This window comes from Galeopterus variegatus, unplaced genomic scaffold (genome assembly GCF_000696425.1).
Source record: "Galeopterus variegatus unplaced genomic scaffold, G_variegatus-3.0.2 Scaffold2043, whole genome shotgun sequence".
NCBI lineage: Eukaryota > Metazoa > Chordata > Mammalia > Dermoptera > Cynocephalidae > Galeopterus > Galeopterus variegatus.
In genome coordinates this window covers 48,870-68,886 of record NW_007728154.1, presented here as the reverse complement: position 1 = coordinate 68,886, position 20,017 = coordinate 48,870, and the positions used below count along the sequence as shown (strand labels likewise).

The 20,017-nt window shown below is 43.1% G+C and overlaps 1 protein-coding gene across 1 annotated transcript in view; it reads left to right on the top strand.

Annotated features, from left to right (window-relative positions):
- LOC103596544 (protein Shroom3-like) overlaps window positions 1-20,017 on the top strand; it is an 84,528-nt gene that overhangs the window by 51,419 nt on the left and 13,092 nt on the right. Inside the window, exons 5-9 of the mRNA XM_008580186.1 lie at window positions 4-386; window positions 8,640-8,713; window positions 12,670-13,587; window positions 14,777-15,274; window positions 18,228-18,378. Coding sequence (XP_008578408.1) covers window positions 4-386; window positions 8,640-8,713; window positions 12,670-13,587; window positions 14,777-15,274; window positions 18,228-18,378 — 2,024 coding nt within the window. The remainder of the gene's footprint in view (window positions 1-3; window positions 387-8,639; window positions 8,714-12,669; window positions 13,588-14,776; window positions 15,275-18,227; window positions 18,379-20,017) is intronic.

Below are 20,017 nucleotides of genomic sequence, written 5' to 3'. Positions count from 1 at the left end.
AAGGCCCCGGCCTCGCCGCGGCCTGCAGCCTGAGCTCGCTGCGGGATCCGAGCCTGCAGCCCCACAGGGAGGCCGCCCTCCTGCCGGCTGCGGCCGCAGAGCCCTCATGGGGCCCCCGGGATCGCAGCAGCTCCTTCGCTGGCAGCCGCCTCCACGGCGAATGGCGACGCGGGGACCCCCAGGCCCCGAGGGAGTTGCTGGGTGGAGCTAAGAGTGGACCAAGGGGCACCCAAAGGGTGGACAGGACCCCTAGGGAGCCATCTTCCTGGGGGGCTGTGACTGGGAAGTCTATGTCGGCCGAGGACCTTCTGGAACGCTCGGACGTCCTGGCTGTCCCAGTCCACGTGAGGTCCAGGTCATCTCCCATTGCGGACAAGAAGCGCCAGGTACGTGCAGCCAGTGGGGCTTGGCTTAGGACTGTCCCTTTGGCCCTGGAAGCTCTCGTGCGACTCCTCTAACCTCTCTTCTCCCTCCTTGCTCAGTTTTCCTTTTAAATGCAGAAAAGTAGCACTCATTTTAATAGGGATTCTTTCTCGGTGCTCCTACCTGGTTTATATTATATAGTTTCATAGATAGATATCACCGCATTTTAAGAAGTTACCCATTTCTCAATGCAAGAATACAAGGTTAGGAAAAATTAAGGATTTTATTTATTTTATTTATTTATTTTTGCTTTTTTTTTCTTTCATTGCATAGAAACTGTGTCTGAGTATTTTAAATACTTTAGCTTTGCACCCTCTGTTTCTTTTGCATCTACAAAATAGCAAGAATTATTGACATTGATAGTCATTGGTTGTTGAATTCCTGGCCCTTTACATTTATTACCTCATTTAAGCCTCAACGATAATCCCATCCGGTAAATTGCCCATATGAAACCCATGTCTCTGACTCCTATCTGAGCTCTTTCTGTGCACTATCCTCGTGTGGTAGGAAAATCACAGACATTGAAAATCTCACATAAAGGGATTTTATAATAAAGGCTCCAAACTAAGGAAAGATTATGAAGTGTTTTCCACTGGAAATTTCAAGCAAAACTAGGAATTATTATTATTAGTTTTCCTAATTCTTAGCCCATCTTGAGGCTCCACTTCCACTGGAGATCAGTGGCCTGCTTCATGTTCCCTTCCCACCTAAGAAGATACAGTATTAGGAATTCACATATGTGTTAGCACAGGGGAGAAAGAACACCCCTCCATTGCCCCTGTTCAGATCTGCTGTTTTCCTCTAGAGAAGTCAGCCATTTAGCAAGCATTTGTAGAATATATGCTCTATGAAAAATGCTGTGTTTCAGGGGTGAGGGAAACACAAAGGAAGAAAATAAGGTTCATGCCTTCTTGGGGTTCACAGTTGAGTGAGGAATATGTGCTTATATATAAATAACCTTAACATGACTGGTGAATGCGTTGGGAGTGGCGATAAATAATATGCTATGGGAGGGAAAGTGATTAATTCTAACTGAGGGGATCTAGGAGAACTTCTCTTAAATGAGATGGGATTTCAGCCAGGCTGTAGAGGATGGGCAGGATGTTGGCAAGGGATGGGGGAGGGGAGCATCAATCAGAGAAAATTGCTTCAGACAGAAAAAGATTCAGCAGTTACTAGCTAAGAAGTTTGCTGCACTGCTTCTGAAACACACGCACACGCGCGCACACACACACACAGTCTTCTGAGAGAAAATACTGTATTCTCCCAGATATTCTGTTCAGAATTGTCCAGAAATATTCTCCTCCTAGTATAAACCCACAAAAAAACTATAGGGGCAGTTCTATAAGCCTTCAGTAGCCATTTTCCTCGCTTCAAAATGAAGAACAGAGATGTTCTCATTCCCTACCCTACCACTAAAACTTGTTTAAAATCCCTATGGGTAACATGCAACTTCAGCTAGTTTGATAGACTTCCGTAGCTTAGCAATCCCAACGTTTTCTGTGTTTCTCTGTGTGTTCTAAAGAAAGTAGAAAGGCTTAACTGAAAAACCAAATCATCTCCCCATTAAATGTCCATTTTTCCTCTTTGATGTCATTATTCTGTCTGGGAGAATTAATTGGATGGCTATGAATGTTATTTTGCCTTTGCTCTGAAATATTTCTCAAGACTGGTCAATGGGAAATGGAGGCAAAATGTAGGTGTTGCAGAGAAGTGGAGAAATACTTCTAAATACCAATTAAATATATTATTTGAAAAACTTTTTAGAAAGATAACTGGATCCAGAGTAGTATCTAGGCACCTTTTTAATAAAAGGAATACCTTATTTAGATATTATATAGTTATTTGGATATTATATAGATAATTGGGGGAATATGAAGCCAGAGGAGAAAAATATTTCAAAATGACATACTTCTTTTGAAATGAAATAGCTACTTTGCTACAACAAACTCTGAAAACAGGTCATCATCCTCTGTATTATAATTTTGCCAGGACTGTGTTCTTGAGTTCCCTGTCCCGTTCTCCTGCCTAGCAACCAGACTTTGCCTAACTAGAGAAATGGCCCATGGCAAGGATGCTCCTTGAGTCCTCTTCATCATCCATTTTATTTATAAAACAAAACCAGTTAAAAAGAAAACAAAATTAGTCTCACTGTGTAACAGTTATTATTTCAAGATGCCATATTCTGATTCTTTTTTATTTGAATACACTCTGAGAACTCTGCCATTATCGTTAAGGTTTGTTAATAAAGAATTTTACTTATCCTAGCTTTAGGGAACTCTGAAAAGTTAAGTGACCTTGTGGAGACTGTCTGCCTGAGTTAAAATACAATGTGAAGTCTATTTCTTTTTTTTTTTTTTCCTTTTTGTCTTTTTTTCGTGACCGGCAACAGATCGCAACCCTCAGTGTTGCGCCCATACCGGACCGGGACCGGCAACGGGATCGCAACCCTCGGTGTTGTGCCCGCACCTCACTCAGCCAGTGAGCGGCCGGTCTGTATGTGGGATCTGAACCCTCGGCGGGAGCGCCGCCACGCTCCCAAGCGGCGCACTGTAGCAGTGCGCCACCGGGCCGGCCCTGAAGTCTATTTCTGGTGCTGGTTTAGTTTATGATATCCTCAAAAAATGCTACTTGCTCTCGCCAATCAGATGCTAATACAGGAGGATTTTGACAGAGATTTAGCTCCTTTTCAAAATTCCATTAGTGAGGATACTTTCTGCTTCCAAAAACAAGGTCATCGTGGAAATCTCTATGCATGACAATGGATCATTCTCAGATCTGAAATAATGACTGCAGAAGGCTGCCATATTGAACCACTTAGCCTGAGATCTGCTCAGATATTTGGTGGAACTGGGCCTCTCCTTGGCCATATTGGGGTCCTCTCTGAAACATGCAGCCTCCCATTTTCTCTCCTTTAATTCCTCTTCATTTGAAAGGTGTAATTGCAGACTGGCCAGTTAGCTCAGTTGGTTAGAGCGCAGCCTTATAACACCAAGGACACAGGTTTGGCCAGCTGCCAAAAAAGAAAAAGAAAAAAATGTAATTACATCACAAACACTGTAGATGTTAGTGATGGAGCTTAAGTGCACATCAGACACTTGCCTGTTTCTGCTTACATTCTGTGAGACTTTGGAAAACTTAACCTTTTAAAAGTGGGTGGGCCCTGCAAAGCTGCAGAAAAATATTTAAACATTTCTGCCTTAGAGACAGAAATTTATACCTATTCATTAGGTAGATCTAAAATATAGCAGAGCCTATAAAAAGTGGAGAAATAAGATTCTTAGTGGGAATATTTTTTCCAGATGCTGAGTTAGAGACTTCTTTGACTCTCACTTGTATTTTCAGGGACCTTAATTTCTGATATGTAACACATTCACCATGAGATCATGTGACAAACGTTCTTTAATTGCTGAGGAAATTGCTCGGTGCATGGAACCACAGTATTGGATGTAGCCTTGATTCTGAGGGATGCAGCTTGTAAATGCTTTTGAGCACCTCTCATCAAGCACCCATTTAAGCTCAGACATAAATAACAGAATTGACAAAATTCTACAAAATGTGAGGTTACAGGGCCGGCCCGGTGGCGCACTGGAGAGTGCGCCGCTTGGGAGTGCGGCGGTGCTCCCGCCGAGGGTTCGGATCCCATGTGGAGACCGGTTCCCGCTCACTGGCTGAGCGCGGTGTGGGCGCAACACCGAGGGTTGCGATTCTGTTGCCGGTCCCCGGTACGGGCGCTACACCGAGGGTTGCGATCCCGTTACCGGTCAGTAAAAAAGACAAAAAGGAAAAAAAAATGTGAGGTTACAAATAGCTAACAATAATCAAATTTTTACTGTGTGCCAATCATTTTACTAAGTGTTTTAAAAGTACAGTTATGGGAGTTCTTGGTCAAGGTGGCAGAATAGATGGTCCCCAGCATCACTCTCTCCCACAAATCAACCAATTTACAACTATAAAAATGTAACAACAGCCAAGCTGGGGCCGCTGGAGCTCAGGGGAAGAGAAGGAGAAATGTATGGAGTTCATGAAGGCTGGAGAAACCATGATAATGAGAGAAAGAAAAAACTGCTCGAAGCGTTTCAGGCCGCGGCCATTTTAAGGCTGGAGCTGTTGAGCACATGGAGCAGGAGCTGGCAGAAGCCACAGCTGTGCCCTTCAGATGGAGTTGCTTGGAGGCAGAAGGGGAGAAGAGGGCCTTGGTGGCCCCCAGGACAGCAAGACCACTAATAGGGTTCCCATGGATCCATGCCGGAACAAGGAGCCAGAAGAGCTGAAAGAGGAGCCATGCAGAGGCTGGTGAGTCATTGCAAGGGACTGGCACAGGTCCCATCCCATGGGAAGTGTTTGGAGCACAGGCAGTGGGAGAGATGGGCCCACCGGGAGAACACTGGGACACAGCAAGGATAGCTGATCTGCCTCCCAATCAGTGCAGGCCCACTCAGGAGACTGGTCAGGAGTGCAGAATTGCATGGGGTGTAGTTTGATGAAAAAAACTCAGGCCCAGATCAGAGTTTCTACACAACCCAGGTGCACTGGGTCTCTGGAGGGCCAGAACTACCTATAAGGTCAACCATTAAACCCTGAGCTGCACAAAAAGCCTTCACTAGGGAAACAGCAGCAAAGCAGCAATTTAGCTCAACCACACAGCTCAAGTACTGGTTCCCACAGGAAGGTCCCCTGTGTTAGAAGTAAGCAAAGGGGGGATGGCCCGGTGGCGCACTGCGCTGGTGCGCCGCTTGGGAAGCGTGGCGGCGCTCCCGCCGAGGGTTTGGATCCCACATACAGACCGGTTCCCGCTCACTGGCTGAGTGAGGCACAGGGGCAGCACTTAGGGTTGCGATCCCGTTGCCGGTCCTGGTCCGGTACGGGGGCGACACTGAGGGTTGCGATCCGTTGCCGGACATGGAAAAAGACAAAAAAAAAAGAAGAAGAAGTAAGCAAAGGACATAAAATTAGTTCTGGCCCAGGCACACCACCAGTGCCTCGGGGCCTGCCAGGGGACCTGAGACACCTCGGGACCAGACACCCCCACCCACAACCAGGCATACCGCCAGCACTTCGGGGCCCTGCCCAAGGGCCCAAGGCATAGAGCCAGGGACTGGACCCTCCCCAACCAGGCACACCACCAGTGCCAAGGAGCATGCCAAAAACGTCACCTCATGTGGGAGGCCCACCACAGCCACCACAGTAACCATGGCTGCTGCGAAAGTGTCTAGAAGTCACAGCCATCACGCAGATGGTCCACTGGCCACTGGAGTGCATTGACACAAGGAGAATCACCAGCAGAGACCAAAGAAGAGGATGTCTGTCTCCACAAAGCCCATTCCAGAGTGACAGAAGAAGCCGCTGCTCTATGATAATATTGGGGGACCTGAACGCACCTCTCAGCATTCAACAGATCATCTAGGCAACAAATCAACAGAGTAACCATTACTCTGTCAGAAGGAGAGAAGAAATCTAGGGTTGTCAGTGGTGGGTGTGGGGAGGGGGAGGGAGAGGGAGATAGGGAGAGATTGGACAAGGGGCATAAAGAATAAGTACGATTTGTAACAATATACATACTAGTAATATTGATTTGATCAACATGTCAACATTCAATTCCCAAAATATGTATAATCAATTATGATTCAATAAATAAATAAAAACAAAAGTACGGTTATACACCACATAACATTGTTTTGGTCAACGATGGACCACATATACTACAGTGATTGGAAGAAGAGGCTATACCGTCTAGCCTAGGTATGTAGTGGGCTATACCAACTAGTTTTGTGTAAGTATACTCTATGATTGCATAAGGAAATTGCTGAATGATGAATTTTTCAAACATATTCCCATTGTTAAGCACCCCATGACTGTATAAAATTAATCCTCACATCTATGCAATGAGGTAGGTAATATTATTATCTCTTTGTTACAGAACCAATGCATAGAGAGGGTACTGAATTTGCCCAAGGTACTAGGGAGAGCGGGTTTGACCTCATACTGTCTGGCTCTAGATCTTTAAGTCACTATACCATTGCCGTTTCCTTGAATAAAAAGAGGCTGGGGTAAGGGGAGAGAGGCAAGAATTAAATGTCTTTTATCTGAAAATATCAGCCAGTGAATTGATTGCCTTTTAACATTTATTTATTACTATTATTTACATTTAAATAGCATAAGATTTTTCATATGGATTTCTAATTAATTTTAGCGGATACTTAAAACTAATATTCTAAAGAAATTAGATATTATTGTCTAAATATTTTGTTGGTCACAGAGATATCAGGATAATCTAGCTTGGAACCCAAAACAAGAGTGAGGAGTGGGATTCAATAGATTTTGGGCTTTTAGTATTAAGTATGCCCAGAACTCATGCATTTTTAAGTCAGTTTTGAGATAATTAACAAAAATAAATTAGATGCTTAACAAGTTGGTATGATTCTATGCCTGGTATTTCTTTCATAGCCACTGCTTTTTACTGTATTTCCATAATAAGTACTTTATACTTCTTACCAATTTCTAGAAAATCAAGTCTTCTTTGATAGTGAATATATGCCTAAATCAAAGCAAGAAAATGCAGCAGGAATTTATCTTCCTTGGGCTTCTACTAGGTTGGGAGGGCATTTTCCTTCTGTCCAAATGGTATTTTGATTGACAGGAGATTTAGAGAATTCTCTCAATAGCCTATTACTGGGTCTAACTTCCTTTATTTTATGCACACCTACATAAACATCAGGTTAAGCTTGATGTTCCAGGGGCCAAATCATGTAAATACAGAAGTTAGATTCATTCTCATACTGAAATGCAAAGGATGTAATAGAATGTGAAAATATATTTAAACTTTACTGGCTTTGGAGCTCAAATGGGGCCTAGACTTTTCCGATTCATTGTTAGCAAAGTGGCACATTCATGTCAACAGAGGGAAGGGGTATGGGGAAAGACCCCACCCCCCATGATATCTGAGTGAATTAGAACACATGGAATTCATTTTTCTCAACGCATTCAAGTCTGATTGCATCCTGCACGGCTACCATTCAACTTATTGAGATTCCATGGAAAGATTTTATACTCTGAAGAGATCATGGCTTGAATCCTAGCTTCTCCGTGTATTTAACTGTGGGCAAGATACTTAACCTCTCTGAGCTACAATTACACCCCCAACCCCACCCACAAATGCTGTAAAGATCAAATTATAAAAGAAATGTCTAGTGCCTAATATTCCAGGCACATAATTTATAAATTGCAAGGTACTTAGCTGAGTGTCTGGCACATAGTAAATGCCTAGTAAAGGGTAGCTGCAATTATTTATAATATTTGGGTGTTTGTTTCTTCTGCTTACTACCACCTTTGACTCTTTTTACTACTCCAGACTCGGCAAAAAACAAAAAAAAAGAGAAAAGGAGGTGAAAAGCAGTCAGTCCTTTGGACAGGGTAAATGATGAAATAAATTACTGAAATTAAGTTTAAAAATTATATATGGATTTAATTTTTCCATTTTCTACCTTTCTCCTATTATCATAAATGAGAGTTGAATGTATTATCAATAGCAACATCATCATCTTCATCGTGGACCTGATCACACAGACCAAATTTCATGCTATAAAAAACTGACCTACGACCCTTTCAGGACACCAGTGTATTTATTAAAAACAAAAACAAACAAAAACTACTCGCAGAAAAATTCTGAGTTATCACACGTGGGTGAGATTTTTCCCAGAGAGAATTTACTGCAGTCTGATTACAAGCCAGATTTATATCTTCTCCAATTATAACTCAGAACATTTGAGGTTTTTGCAAAATTCAATAAACTATCCTTTTCCTGTCACCTCCCTTATTTCCCTATTGCCATTTCGAAAGCTCGGCCTATTGAATTCATTGTCGTCATCATCATATTTCAAGTAGAGCAGTTGTTTTGAACTCTGAAGATAATTGTTATCAGACTTCCATTACTTAGGAAACATCCTTCTTAGAGGAGACACCTGGTGAGACAGACTGAGATTTAAATCCTGACTCTGCCACTTTTGTCCTTGGGCCCATCTCCTTATCAGTGCGGTGGGGTTAGTAATACTTCTGGAGCTTTGAGGATGAAATGGGAAAATAGTAATACAGTGGCCATGGTACCTGGCAGTAGTAGGTTGCCAATAAGTGTTCCTTCTCCTTTCTACCTCCACCCACTTAGTAAATTTAAACACCTGTTTATTGGTAATAATGCTGTACCTTTCTTTTGTTTCAAGGATGTGCTGTTGGGGAAAGACAATGGCTTTGGTCTTGTGAATGATCCACGTTATTTGGCTGGCCCTGGATCTAGGTACGTATGTATATTTGTGATGTCTACTGCCTATGAATGCTGCTGGAGTTAAACTCCTTTCTACAAAAAATGGAAATGTGACGTTATAATGTTGCATAGTGCTGCCTTTTCAATTTGTGTAGGCCTTGGGAGATTTTTTATTTTTTATTTATGAATGACTTTCTCTAAGAATAACCTTGTTCAAAATACGTTTTTTGAATGCATGCTATTGAGGAAATGGTTAACTTCTAACATGTCTGACCTAGGATAATTAATGGACATGCTCTCTAAGCATATGCTATGACTCTCACAGACGGGGCTTCTCGTGTGTAGCTGATCTCTTCCAGTGCTGTGTGCAGAGGCTCAAGTGTGGTGACTGAGTGCTAGGGGAGGAATGGGCATTTCCTGACAGCTTCACAGGGCAAGACATACTCCCAGGAAGCACCTGAAGTGAAAAAATAAAGCTCAATGTCATAATTTTTAGACACTTAGGGATAGAAAGTAGCAGGAAAGTCATTTAAAAAAAAAAAGCCATCAAAATCATATTTCCTAGGTGGAAAAACTTAATGTACAATTTTTTAGAATTTGAATTTTTGAACTATTCACATGGGGCTTAGTAAGAATTTTCCAAAGAGGGTTTTCCCTGAACCACATGCCTTGTATGTAGTTTTAATGCAGCATCACAGCTATCTACTATAGTCTATTATTACTAATGATAATATTCCTAAAACCTCCTTATTACTTTCCATGTTTTTTCAAGCCAATTCCTTAATTTTTATATTTCATTCAATCACTGTTTCTTTCTCCTTCTACATTTACTTTCTCAATAATTTAACCTACTACTGTCATGTAGAAGCAGTCAACATGGTGAGGAAGTGGGTATTAAGTTATCTCCTTTACAGCCAAGAGCAGCCTTTCATGGTTATATGCTCTTGCCCCTGTAGCTGTGTTTAAAGGGAAGAAAGTATTCAAGGTGAGACAGGATTTTGGCTAGTTCAGATACATTAATAAAAAGCTAGAGAGAAGGGAAAACTAACAGTGAAGTAGAGCACTGCTAAAAAGAGGATTGGTTTGAAGTCAAAGGTGGGACTAAAGAATAAAAACTCAAATAACCCTATTTAAAAATGGACAAAGCAATTGAATAGACATTTCTCCAAAGATGGTAGGCATATGGCCAACAAGCACATGAAAAGATGTTCAGTGTCACTAATCATCAGAGAAATGCAAATCAAAACCACAATGAGATATCACCTCATACCCATTAGGATGGTTACTATCAAAAAAGCAGAAAATAACAAGTGCTAGCAAGATTGTGGAGAAATTGGAACCCCTGTGCACTGTTAGTGGGAATGTAAAATGGTGCAACAGTATGGAAAACAATGTGGAGATTCCTCAAAATGTTAAAAACAGAACTACCATATGATCTAACAGTGCCACTTCTGAATATATATTGAAAAGAATTGAAAGCAGGGTCCTGAAGAGAGATTTGTACACCTATGGTAGTCACTAGGCACAATAGCTAAAGAATGGAAACACCCCAAATGTTCATCAACAGATGAATGGATAAACAAAATATGGCATATACATACAATGTAATATTATTTAGCTTAAAAAGGAAGGAAATCCTGTCACATGCTACAATATGGATGAACCTTAAGACCATTATGCTAAGTGAAATAAACCAGTCACAAAAAGGCAGTACTGTCTGATTTCACTTATATGCGGTACTTACAGTGGTCAGATTCATAGAGATGGAAAGAAAAATGATGATTAACGGGGTGGGGGAGGATGAAGAGTTGTGTAATGGGTATAGAGTTTCAGATTTGCAAGACGTAAATGTTCTGGAGATTTGTTTTACATCAGTGTGAACATACTTAATACTATTGAACTGTACACCGAAAAATGGTTAAGGTGAAATTTCATGGTGTTTTTTTTTACCACAATGAAAAAAATTTTTTTTTTTTTTTTTTTAAGGTGAGACTAATTGCTCTCAAAATCTACTCTTGTCTATTAGGATTTCTGAATACATATCAACAGACTTTGTGGGAGCCTCTCACATTGTATTATAAAAGGGACTTGAACAAAATTTTTTTCACCATAAACTTTGTTCCTGAAAAACACAAAACAATCACCATAGAAAAGCATTTGTAAACAAACTAAGCCTTTAATTCAAAGATCATCTTCAAAAATACACATACCACTTTAGTATGGTTTGTATAAACTATGAAACATAAACTAAAAACATTGTATCAAAGTTTATTGAGCTGGATTTTTAAAGGATAAGTGTTATGTTACTTTATTGTATTTTTAGTGATGTCTCCTCCTTTTTAAAAGCCTCAAGATATAAGTATGATAATTAAAATAAAGGCACCTGAATTAGTCATTACAACATTCCAGTTGACTCCTTATCCTCTTAGATGATGCTAAGTTTAAGAATAGTTCATATCCTACAGTCTGAAGAGCAGGTGGGCAGAAGAGACACCATTTGTTCAACAGACATTTACTGAGGGTACTTTGTCCCAGGCACTGAGGATGCCAGAATGAGCGATACATGGAAGTATGGAGCATCCCCAGAGCATCTCCTGCTTCTGGGTTTTATTGTGTTTTTTTGGTGTTTCACTGGAATCCAAACCCTTGACCTTTGTGTTATCAGCACTGCACTCTAACCAGCTGAGCTAATCTGCCAGCCCAGCCTCTGGGTTTCTAAGATCCCCATTGGGGGAGCCACCAAGAAGTGCAGAGTGGCCCATCGTAGATATGGAGAGGGTCTGTGATGGGAAGGAAGGAGTTGCATCTGAGAAAGATGGGCTCTTTATTCCATCATCTGCATCTATAATAAAGAAAAAATAAAGGTGTGAGAAGAGCTTATTTTGTTCTTTGCAGATCTTTCCCTTCCACATGCTGCATTATCTTTGCCTGGCACTCAGAGGATTTCATAGCAGGCCCCACAGTGTTGCTTTGATGTGGGACTGAGTCACAGCACCCTCAGAGACGTCACATCTGTGAAATAAAAGTGCCATCTGCTCCCCAGATTCACTTGCATAGCCAGTCAGGGAACTACAAATATGGAATTTGCAAATTACAGTGGGTTTGCTGGAGATTTTTTTAGCCTCAAATTTACTCTTGCATAGCAGGCAGCCTGTGCTGTAGGTTTTCTTTGTTTTGTTCCCCATTTTTTCCTTTAGAACACAAATAACAAAAGTATTAGGAACTGTCAGGGTTTCCTCTGGATCCTAGAAAACAGTTGTTTCAATCACCATGCACTGTATTTGCTTATTACTGTCACCCTCTTTCTCCAGAGGTGACTGCTTATTAGCTCCTTAGGTGAGACTCTTTTTTATTTTTCATCTTATGAAATGAAAACACAAGGAGACTAATAGAAAGTTGTAAATAAACCTTCAAATTCAGCAGCACATGCAAATGTTCCCAAAGAGGCCTCCCCCATGGGGATCATACCAGGAGAGAATGAGGCAGCATTCTTTTGCCCCTGAGACAGGACCTGTTCCCAGAAGTAGTCCTAAGAGGAGCTGAAGAAATGTGCTACTTGTGTCCTTTTATACCCTAAAGCCTGTCTTCAAAGGCCACCTCATATGTGGGATGTGTGCAGGAGGTAGAGGTGGTGAGAGAAGATAAATAGAAGGAAATGCTTTGTGAACCCAGGCATTCCATGTGACGTTTTCCTGTAGGAGCTTGTGCCCGGCTCATGCTTGATTTAACTTGCTGCTTTCTATGAGCAGCCAGGGGAGGACAGGGTACAGCTTCTCTGGGAGGGACTCTTCCCATTAAGTGCTCTTCCCATCTATATAATGATCCCTGGGCTTAGTGTTTGCCTCTTTATTCAGAGCTGTAACCCTCACGTCTGTATCCTGTTCCAGGTCACTCAGTTGTTCAGAAAGAGGCCAAGAAGAGATACCATTATTCATACACCATCCTACCCCTCGCAGAGCTGTAACCCTCACGTCTGTATCCTGTTCCAGGTCACTCAGTTGTTCAGAAAGAGGCCGAGAAGAGATACCATTATTCATACACCATCCTACCCCTCGTTGGGATGGTTTAGGCTGCAAAGGAGTTGATGGTTCCTCAGTTCCTGGTGACCATCCTGGAGTCCTGGACCATCAAAGGCAAGCCAGCAGAACACCTTGCCCCAGGCCGCTGCCGGCAGGAATGCCAGGGCATCTGACAGACACCAGGGCTGTGCAACTGACCCCACTCAGCTCCCCTCTGCCTTCACCTGTTCCCTCTAGCTACTGCTCACAGGTTGCCACTGACCAGCAGTCTGGAAGGGACGGTCAGGCAGGGCAACAGTCTCTTGCACCTTGCACCCCTGCAATGACCCACAGAAGCAACGGTCACACCTTGACCCATCCTCCGAGTCCAAGAGGCTGTGAGGTCAACAGCTCAGAGCATGGGGTAGAAGAGGGAATGAGGAAGAGAGCCTCACTGCCTCAGTGGCCACCGCCTCCTCGGGCAAAGTGGGCCCAAGCAGTCAGGGAGGACAGCCTGCCTGAGGAATCCTTGTCACCTGAGTCTGCAAACCTGAAGCACTATAAAAACCAGCAGAACCCTCCAAGTTCATGCAGCACTTCTGACCCAGACACGCCTCTTAGGGCCCCAAGCACTCCAGGGAGGATCTCCCTCCGCATATCCGAGTCGGTCCTGCTGGCGTCCCCGCCACCTCGGGACGATTATGAGGATGAAGTGTTTATGAAGGACTTGCACCCCAAGGCCACTTCCAGCCCCACATTTGAAGCTCTTCCCCCACCCCCACCTCCTCCACCTCCACTGAGCCAGGAAACCCCAGTGAATAGCATGGATGACTTTCCTCCACCTCCTCCCCAAACCGCTGACGAGGCACAGCTGCTGGACAGCGAGGATTACGAGGAGCCCCGCAGCAGGTGAGTGAGCAGACTGGCAGGGCAGGCCTTCAGCCGAGGAGGGAAGACAGGGCTCCCCTCACTAATAGGAGCTGTACGTGCTCCAGGCTGCCCAGCTCCTGCCATGGCAGAGCCCTGGTATGGAGGTTTCTCTGTACAAGCCCAGCTCGTGAGACTGGCAGAACTATTTCATTTGTTTAACTTGGGTGGTAGTTATGCTAGTGTTCACTGGGTACCAAGGAGTGAGGGCGGTGAAAACAAAAGCCAAAACCCAAAGACGCAGTTCACTTCCAAGGACATGATAGGTTCAAGGGGTCCAAGTAAATACCCTCCTTCTTCCTGGCTGAGTTCTGAATCAGCTAAGAAATAAGACAGAAGAGGGAGGCATATGGAAGACAAAAATACCATTTTTACTACCAACTGAGCTGATATTGAAGAATGTGGCTTCTGTATGAATGTAAATGGGTCTCCTGATACTGAACCCCAAATTAAACAGATTTACCTACCTGGCCACAGGCTGTGCTAAACATACGTGTACACACACACACACATACATATACACAGATAGATATAGCCTCAAGGCAGCATACTGTTCAAAAGAAGGAGAAGAGACTGGGCTGTGAATGGTCAGCTTCTCTTTCCAAAGTCACTCTATGTCTATAGGAAGGAACAAAGAATAGGGCTAAAGGTCAGTAATGTTTAGGGAAAATCTCTTCTTGGAAGCCAGAGTAATGCGGAGGAAGTATTTCCCAGCACACGATCCCTAGGACAGGTAATCTCGCACAACATCAAGAAAATCATTGCCTGATGTCATATTTGGGGTAGCTCCCTCTAAACACCACAAGAGTGACTTAACACCACAAGAGTGACTTACCACCACTACCCTTTATTCACCTGGACCTTTCAGAAGCTCTGGAATCTAACAGTAACATTCAACAAAACTGATTTGTACTGGATTCATCTCCCTTAGGACACGGCATCCTCTCTGGGACCTACTACTCAGCTTGGGAGAAGGCCCTTTAGAACTCTGCAGTTTGTTTTTGTTTTTTTGGTGGTGGGGGGTATAATAACCTCAGAAATGGGATACCTCACCCCACTCCTGATGTGGGAAGCTCCTGAGAAGCTTCTCCCTCAGTCTTCCTAAACCCTCTCATCTTTACCCTTTTGTTAACTCTTCTCTTACTACTCTCTTATTTTGTATCCCTCACAGCTCCAGCAAGTTTCCCAAGATGACAATTGCAAGGGAAAGGGACATGCCCGGTGCAGCCCATTTTGTAGGTAGTAAGATACTGGCTTCCAGACCCCAGGCTTCTATCAGGGGTTCAGAGGCTAGCCCCCCCTCCATCATGGCTGTTCAGCCCCAACTTGCTGGGTCTTTTGGCAAGCAGCCAAGCCCAGGGCAGCCACCTCCCATCCAGACTCAAAGCCTCATCCACGATCCGGTCAATGGAACTCAGGGTATAGAAAAGAAAGTCAGTTCTGATCCTCAGAAGACCTCAGAAGACATCAGAACAGAGGCTCTGGCCAAGGAAATTGTCCACCAAGATAAATCTCTGGCAGACATTTTGGATCCAGACTCCAGAATGAAGACGACTATGGACCTGATGGAAGGTTTGTTTCCCCGAGACGTTAACTTGCTGAAGGAAAACAGTATAAAGAGGAAGGCCGTGCAGAGAACTGTCAGCTGCTCAGGATATGAACGCAACAGGTATGTCCCCAAAGAAAGTTATCATTGAAATCCTTCCATGGGGTGATGATAAATCTAGGACTACTTATCTGATGTTTTCCTACTTCCACAGATCCTGACCCAAAAATAACATTCCATCTCAGCCTTAGGAGATGACTCTGAGGAGTAGGGTGTGGGACAGATGCCCAAGAACAAAAGTAACAGCAATATTAATAATAATGAAATTGCTGTTAACACCTATTCACGTTCTATGTGTCAAGCATTGTATTAATTTCTTTATATAAACTATCTCATTTAATCCTCATAAGAACCTTCTGAGGTAGCTACCAATTTATCTCCACTTCACAAATGAGAAAACTGAAGCAGTGAGGAATTAAGAACATGCTCAGCCAAGGTCATAGGATGTGAGAGTGATGCCACCTGGCTTTGGACTCAGCCCCTGTGACTGTGCCTGTTCTCTCAGTGTTGATACAATGCTCAGCAAATGTGCGATTTCCCACTCTCCATCAGAGCTGCCCTTGCAGAGGCTTCTGGGGCTCAGCGTGAGAAAGGGCATGTAGAAGTGGTGAGCACGGCCGAGGCCTCCCCAAGGCTGAGGTGGACATGGTCTCTATAGAAGGATGAGGGCCTGGGGAAATAGATTTACAGTCATGCTTTGTTTAGTGACAAAGATGCGTGCTGAGAAATGTGTCCTTAGGTGATTTCGATGTGTGAACATCATAGAGTGTACTCACACAAACCCAGCCTATATGGTATAGCCTGTTGCTCCCCAGCCACACACCTGTACAGCATGTTACTGTGCTGACTACTGTAGGCATTCGAAACGTAATAAGTATTTGTGTGTCTAAACATATCTAAGCATAGAAAAGGTACAGTAAAAATACAGTATTATAATCTTATGAGACCACGTTGTATGTATGGTCTGACCTTGACTGAAACATCATTATGTGGCACATGACTGTATTTACTACACTGACATTCATCTTTGAGTCATTAAGGTGGGTGTTTGCTCAAATCCTAAAATCAAGAATGGTCTGAGTGGGAGCCACATTCTTCTGGTTTTTTTCCTGAAGCTCCTTGAGCCCTGCCTGTTGACATTTGTATAAAATTTGTCCTGGTGCCCAGCCACACGGATGAAAGACCATGAATAGTCTATTTTTCATTCTTTTGATATCTCATGGGTTATTGTAATATTTTCTCGCATGTTTGATTTCCTTAAGGGACTACTATGGGAAAGATTTAGAGTGGTTTTTATTTTCTTTTTAGTTTTTCAATGAAAACTATGTGTTTTGACAGACTGGGACTCAGCAGTTAGTGGCTTCCAGACTAAATAAAAATAGGGCTGGCCGGTTAGCTCAGCTGATTAGAGCATGGCCTTGTAACACCAGGGTCAAGGGTTCCCTGTACTGGCCAGCCTAGAAATTTTGGGCTGATCTTAACTAAATTTCTAACGGGAGCATCATGTTTTGTTTTTGAGGGGGGTGGGAAAAAGCATAGAGTATGTGATACTTACAAGCTATTTATTATGTGATCAGAGACTCTCCTAAGGCAAGGTCTTAACAGTCACCTGGTCCAGCCCCTACTTTTTCAGATTTGGCAAATGTAGACTAATTGAAGTAAAGTGACTTATCTAGAGTTATGCATTTAGCAAACATTTACTGAGCACCTGCAATGTGCAAGGCAATCCACTGTGTACCACAGGAGCCCCAAAGATGAGTTTTTGTGGGTGTGCCAGTCAGTTCACCATGCATGGTTATAGTGTGGTCATTCTGTTCTGTGACCACTCACTGTAGAGAGACTTAATTTAGAAATACCTCGTTAGAAAAGTATTTCTTAGCATTAGCCACTTGGGAAGCGTGGCGGCGCTCCCGCCGAGGGTTCGGATCCCACATACAGACCGGTTCCCGCTCACTAGCTGAGCGAGGGGCGGGCGCAGCACCGAGGGTTGCGATCCCGTTGCCGGTCCTGGTCCAGTACGGGCGCAACACTGAGGGTTGCGGTCCGTTGCCGGACACGAAAAAAGACAAAAAAAGGAAAAAAAAAAAAAAAGAAAAGAAAAGAAAACCTTGTTCCTATATTTTAATCAATGGATTAAAAGTAGTTATGTTGCTTAGAAAGACAGTCATCAAGCAGGAAACTAGTAAAGATGACTTTTTTGTGTGTGGTTCTCTATTTAGTGGGTAGAATCTGAAATATAGGCTGAAGGGCAACTTGATTACAGTAAAACAGAGAACACTAAATATTAGGTTTTGCAATTTCTAGTTTTTTCTTCAGCCTTGAAACCCCTGTTGTATAATCAATTAGTACATTTTACATCTCGTTTTAGTTTACTATGGACCATCAAGCCCCAGATTCCCCAGGCTTATGTGGGGTATCAGGCCTACTTGAGAAGGAAATTGATGTGTCCAAGCAACAATACAAAGGTACTTCAAAAAGTTCATGGAAAGATTTGTATTATCTCTTAATTCTATTTTTCCTCGAACTTTTTGAAGTACCCTTGTATAGCAGGCATCAGAAAGGTTATGTTTAACCGAGGAAGAGTAGGGAAATAAGTAACCTAAAACCTGAGGTTTGTGCAGAACCTTGAAAATACTTTCACATTGATTGAGTCACGGCTCTGCATTGTCTTCCTGTGAAATAAGGAGTCGGTTTCATTCTTATATTGATCACAAAAGGAGAAACCTGCAGGGAGGTTAAATTTCTTACCCTGAGTCAGCTGTCAAGGCCCCAGTCCTGACTCCACTCCCATCCCCAGTACTGCCTTGGGTGGTTTTCCATACCAAGTTTGCTTGGCTCCAAGAGACCTATATATAGCAATCACTCATTAGTAAATATGTACTAGGTCATCCTAATTTCTAGGAAAGAAATGAAATAGAATCGTTTTATGTATTTCTGAAAGGACAAATGTTTGCAGTGAAATGAGGTTTCTGGTATGTGCTATGTGTGGCTGTACTTGGTGTTCTTTGTGGTCTAGGAGTGAAGACAAGGAAGCAGTGGGTATGTTGGTCAACTGCCCTGCCTACTACAGTGTGTCTGCTCCCAAGGCTGAACTTCTGAACAAAATCAAAGACATGCCAGAAGAGGTGAATGAGGAAGAGGAGCAGGCAGATGTCAACGAAAAGAAGGTAAATAAAGGATGCTGTGCCCTCGTTTTGCTTTCCCCAGAAAGATAAGTCAAGGTCCTTGTAATTAGCAGGGTTACTGGCCCCATAAGTCAGGAGGGCAAGGGATTGGTCTCATCACCAAACCTTGCCAAAACCATCACAGACTTTGGACTTGTGTAGCTCTTTAACTGACTTCCTCACAGCTCTCGTGGGAGTAGGCAGGGCAGGTAAGCTGTGGTCGTTTTCAGTTTTACAAATGACAAAAGTAGAGCTTAGAGGGTCAAGTTATTTCCTGAAAGTCTCACGGCTAGGGCCAGAACCTAAGTCCTCGGCCTCCCAGTCTAGCACAGAGAGCCCAGCCCTGCTCTTGGCAGCTGATCAGCCAGTTCTGATGATCTGTGTAATTTTTACTTCATGTTTCATGGTCAAAACAAAAACTAGAAAATCTAGAAACTTTAAGAGAGGCCAATTGTCAAATGACACTTCTGAGAAAAGGTGACATTGACCTATATATGTTCCCTAACTCTCTTTGCAGTGCCTCAATGAATAGCTTGAAAGAGCAGCATTGAAATTTAGTTATTAGCATTTGATATTCCTACAGAAATTTTTAAAAACTTTTTTATTCCAAATATTTTAACATTTACTTGTACATATTTATGGGATACAGTATGTTTGAATACATGCGTATGTTGCACAACGATTCATTTAAAGTAGATAGTATAGTTTTGTACCCATTAGTCCGAGAAATTTTAAGTGCTAAACATATTTAAAATGACCGTTCTGCTGCTATTGTCTTCCCACATGCCATGGAGATCTAAGCCAGCCTGCGTCTGCAGGGGATAAAGTTGTTGCCTTTCCACTTTCCCCTCAGCCCCAGAGGGACTGTGAGGGGCTGCCTTCCGCTGTGCTTACAGCTCCCCACACAACTCAGGCATGCATGCCGCAGAAGGACTCTTAAAGCTTGTTTCTTGCTGAGCCTGGAATGTGAGTGGTTTTCAGTGGTACTGATCCCAGGAGAATCAGAATTTCTTATATGATTATATTGTATTTGTTCTACAATGTGTGTCCCAAGCCCTCTTGTTCATCTACTGGAATGAAACCATAGGCCATAGACCCTCAGAGCAGGGAGTAATGGGACAGATGGGATTTTAGGGGTTTTAGAAGCACCTCTGTCAATGGCGTTCTTCTCCCTCCTACCACCCCCCAGCTCTGTGGGCTCAAAGCTGAAGTGCTGATGCAGCCATTGCAGTAACTCACCCCGCTCGGCCCAAGGTTTCCCCACTTAAATACCTGCTTCACAGCAGACCCCCTGGTATATCCCCACCTCAGCACTGCAGAGTGCCCCCACTGCTTGGGTCCTCTGACTGGAAATAAGACCCTTTGTTCTTGGGCTGTCTATATTTATCCCAGAGAGAGAGCTGTGTAAACACCATTACATATACCGGGTTGCCATGACATCTTCAGCTGAACATTTCACAAAGAGCTTGTTGTTTGTTTGTTTTGTTTTCTGCATGTAGACATACCTGCTTTACAGCAGCAGTGTGGCAAATTACTCATTGCTTTTCCCTCCCCATCTTAATTTTATTTTATTTATTTATTTTTTTTCCTTTTTGTCTTTTTCCGTGTCCGGCAACGGATCGCAACCCTCAGTGTCACCCCC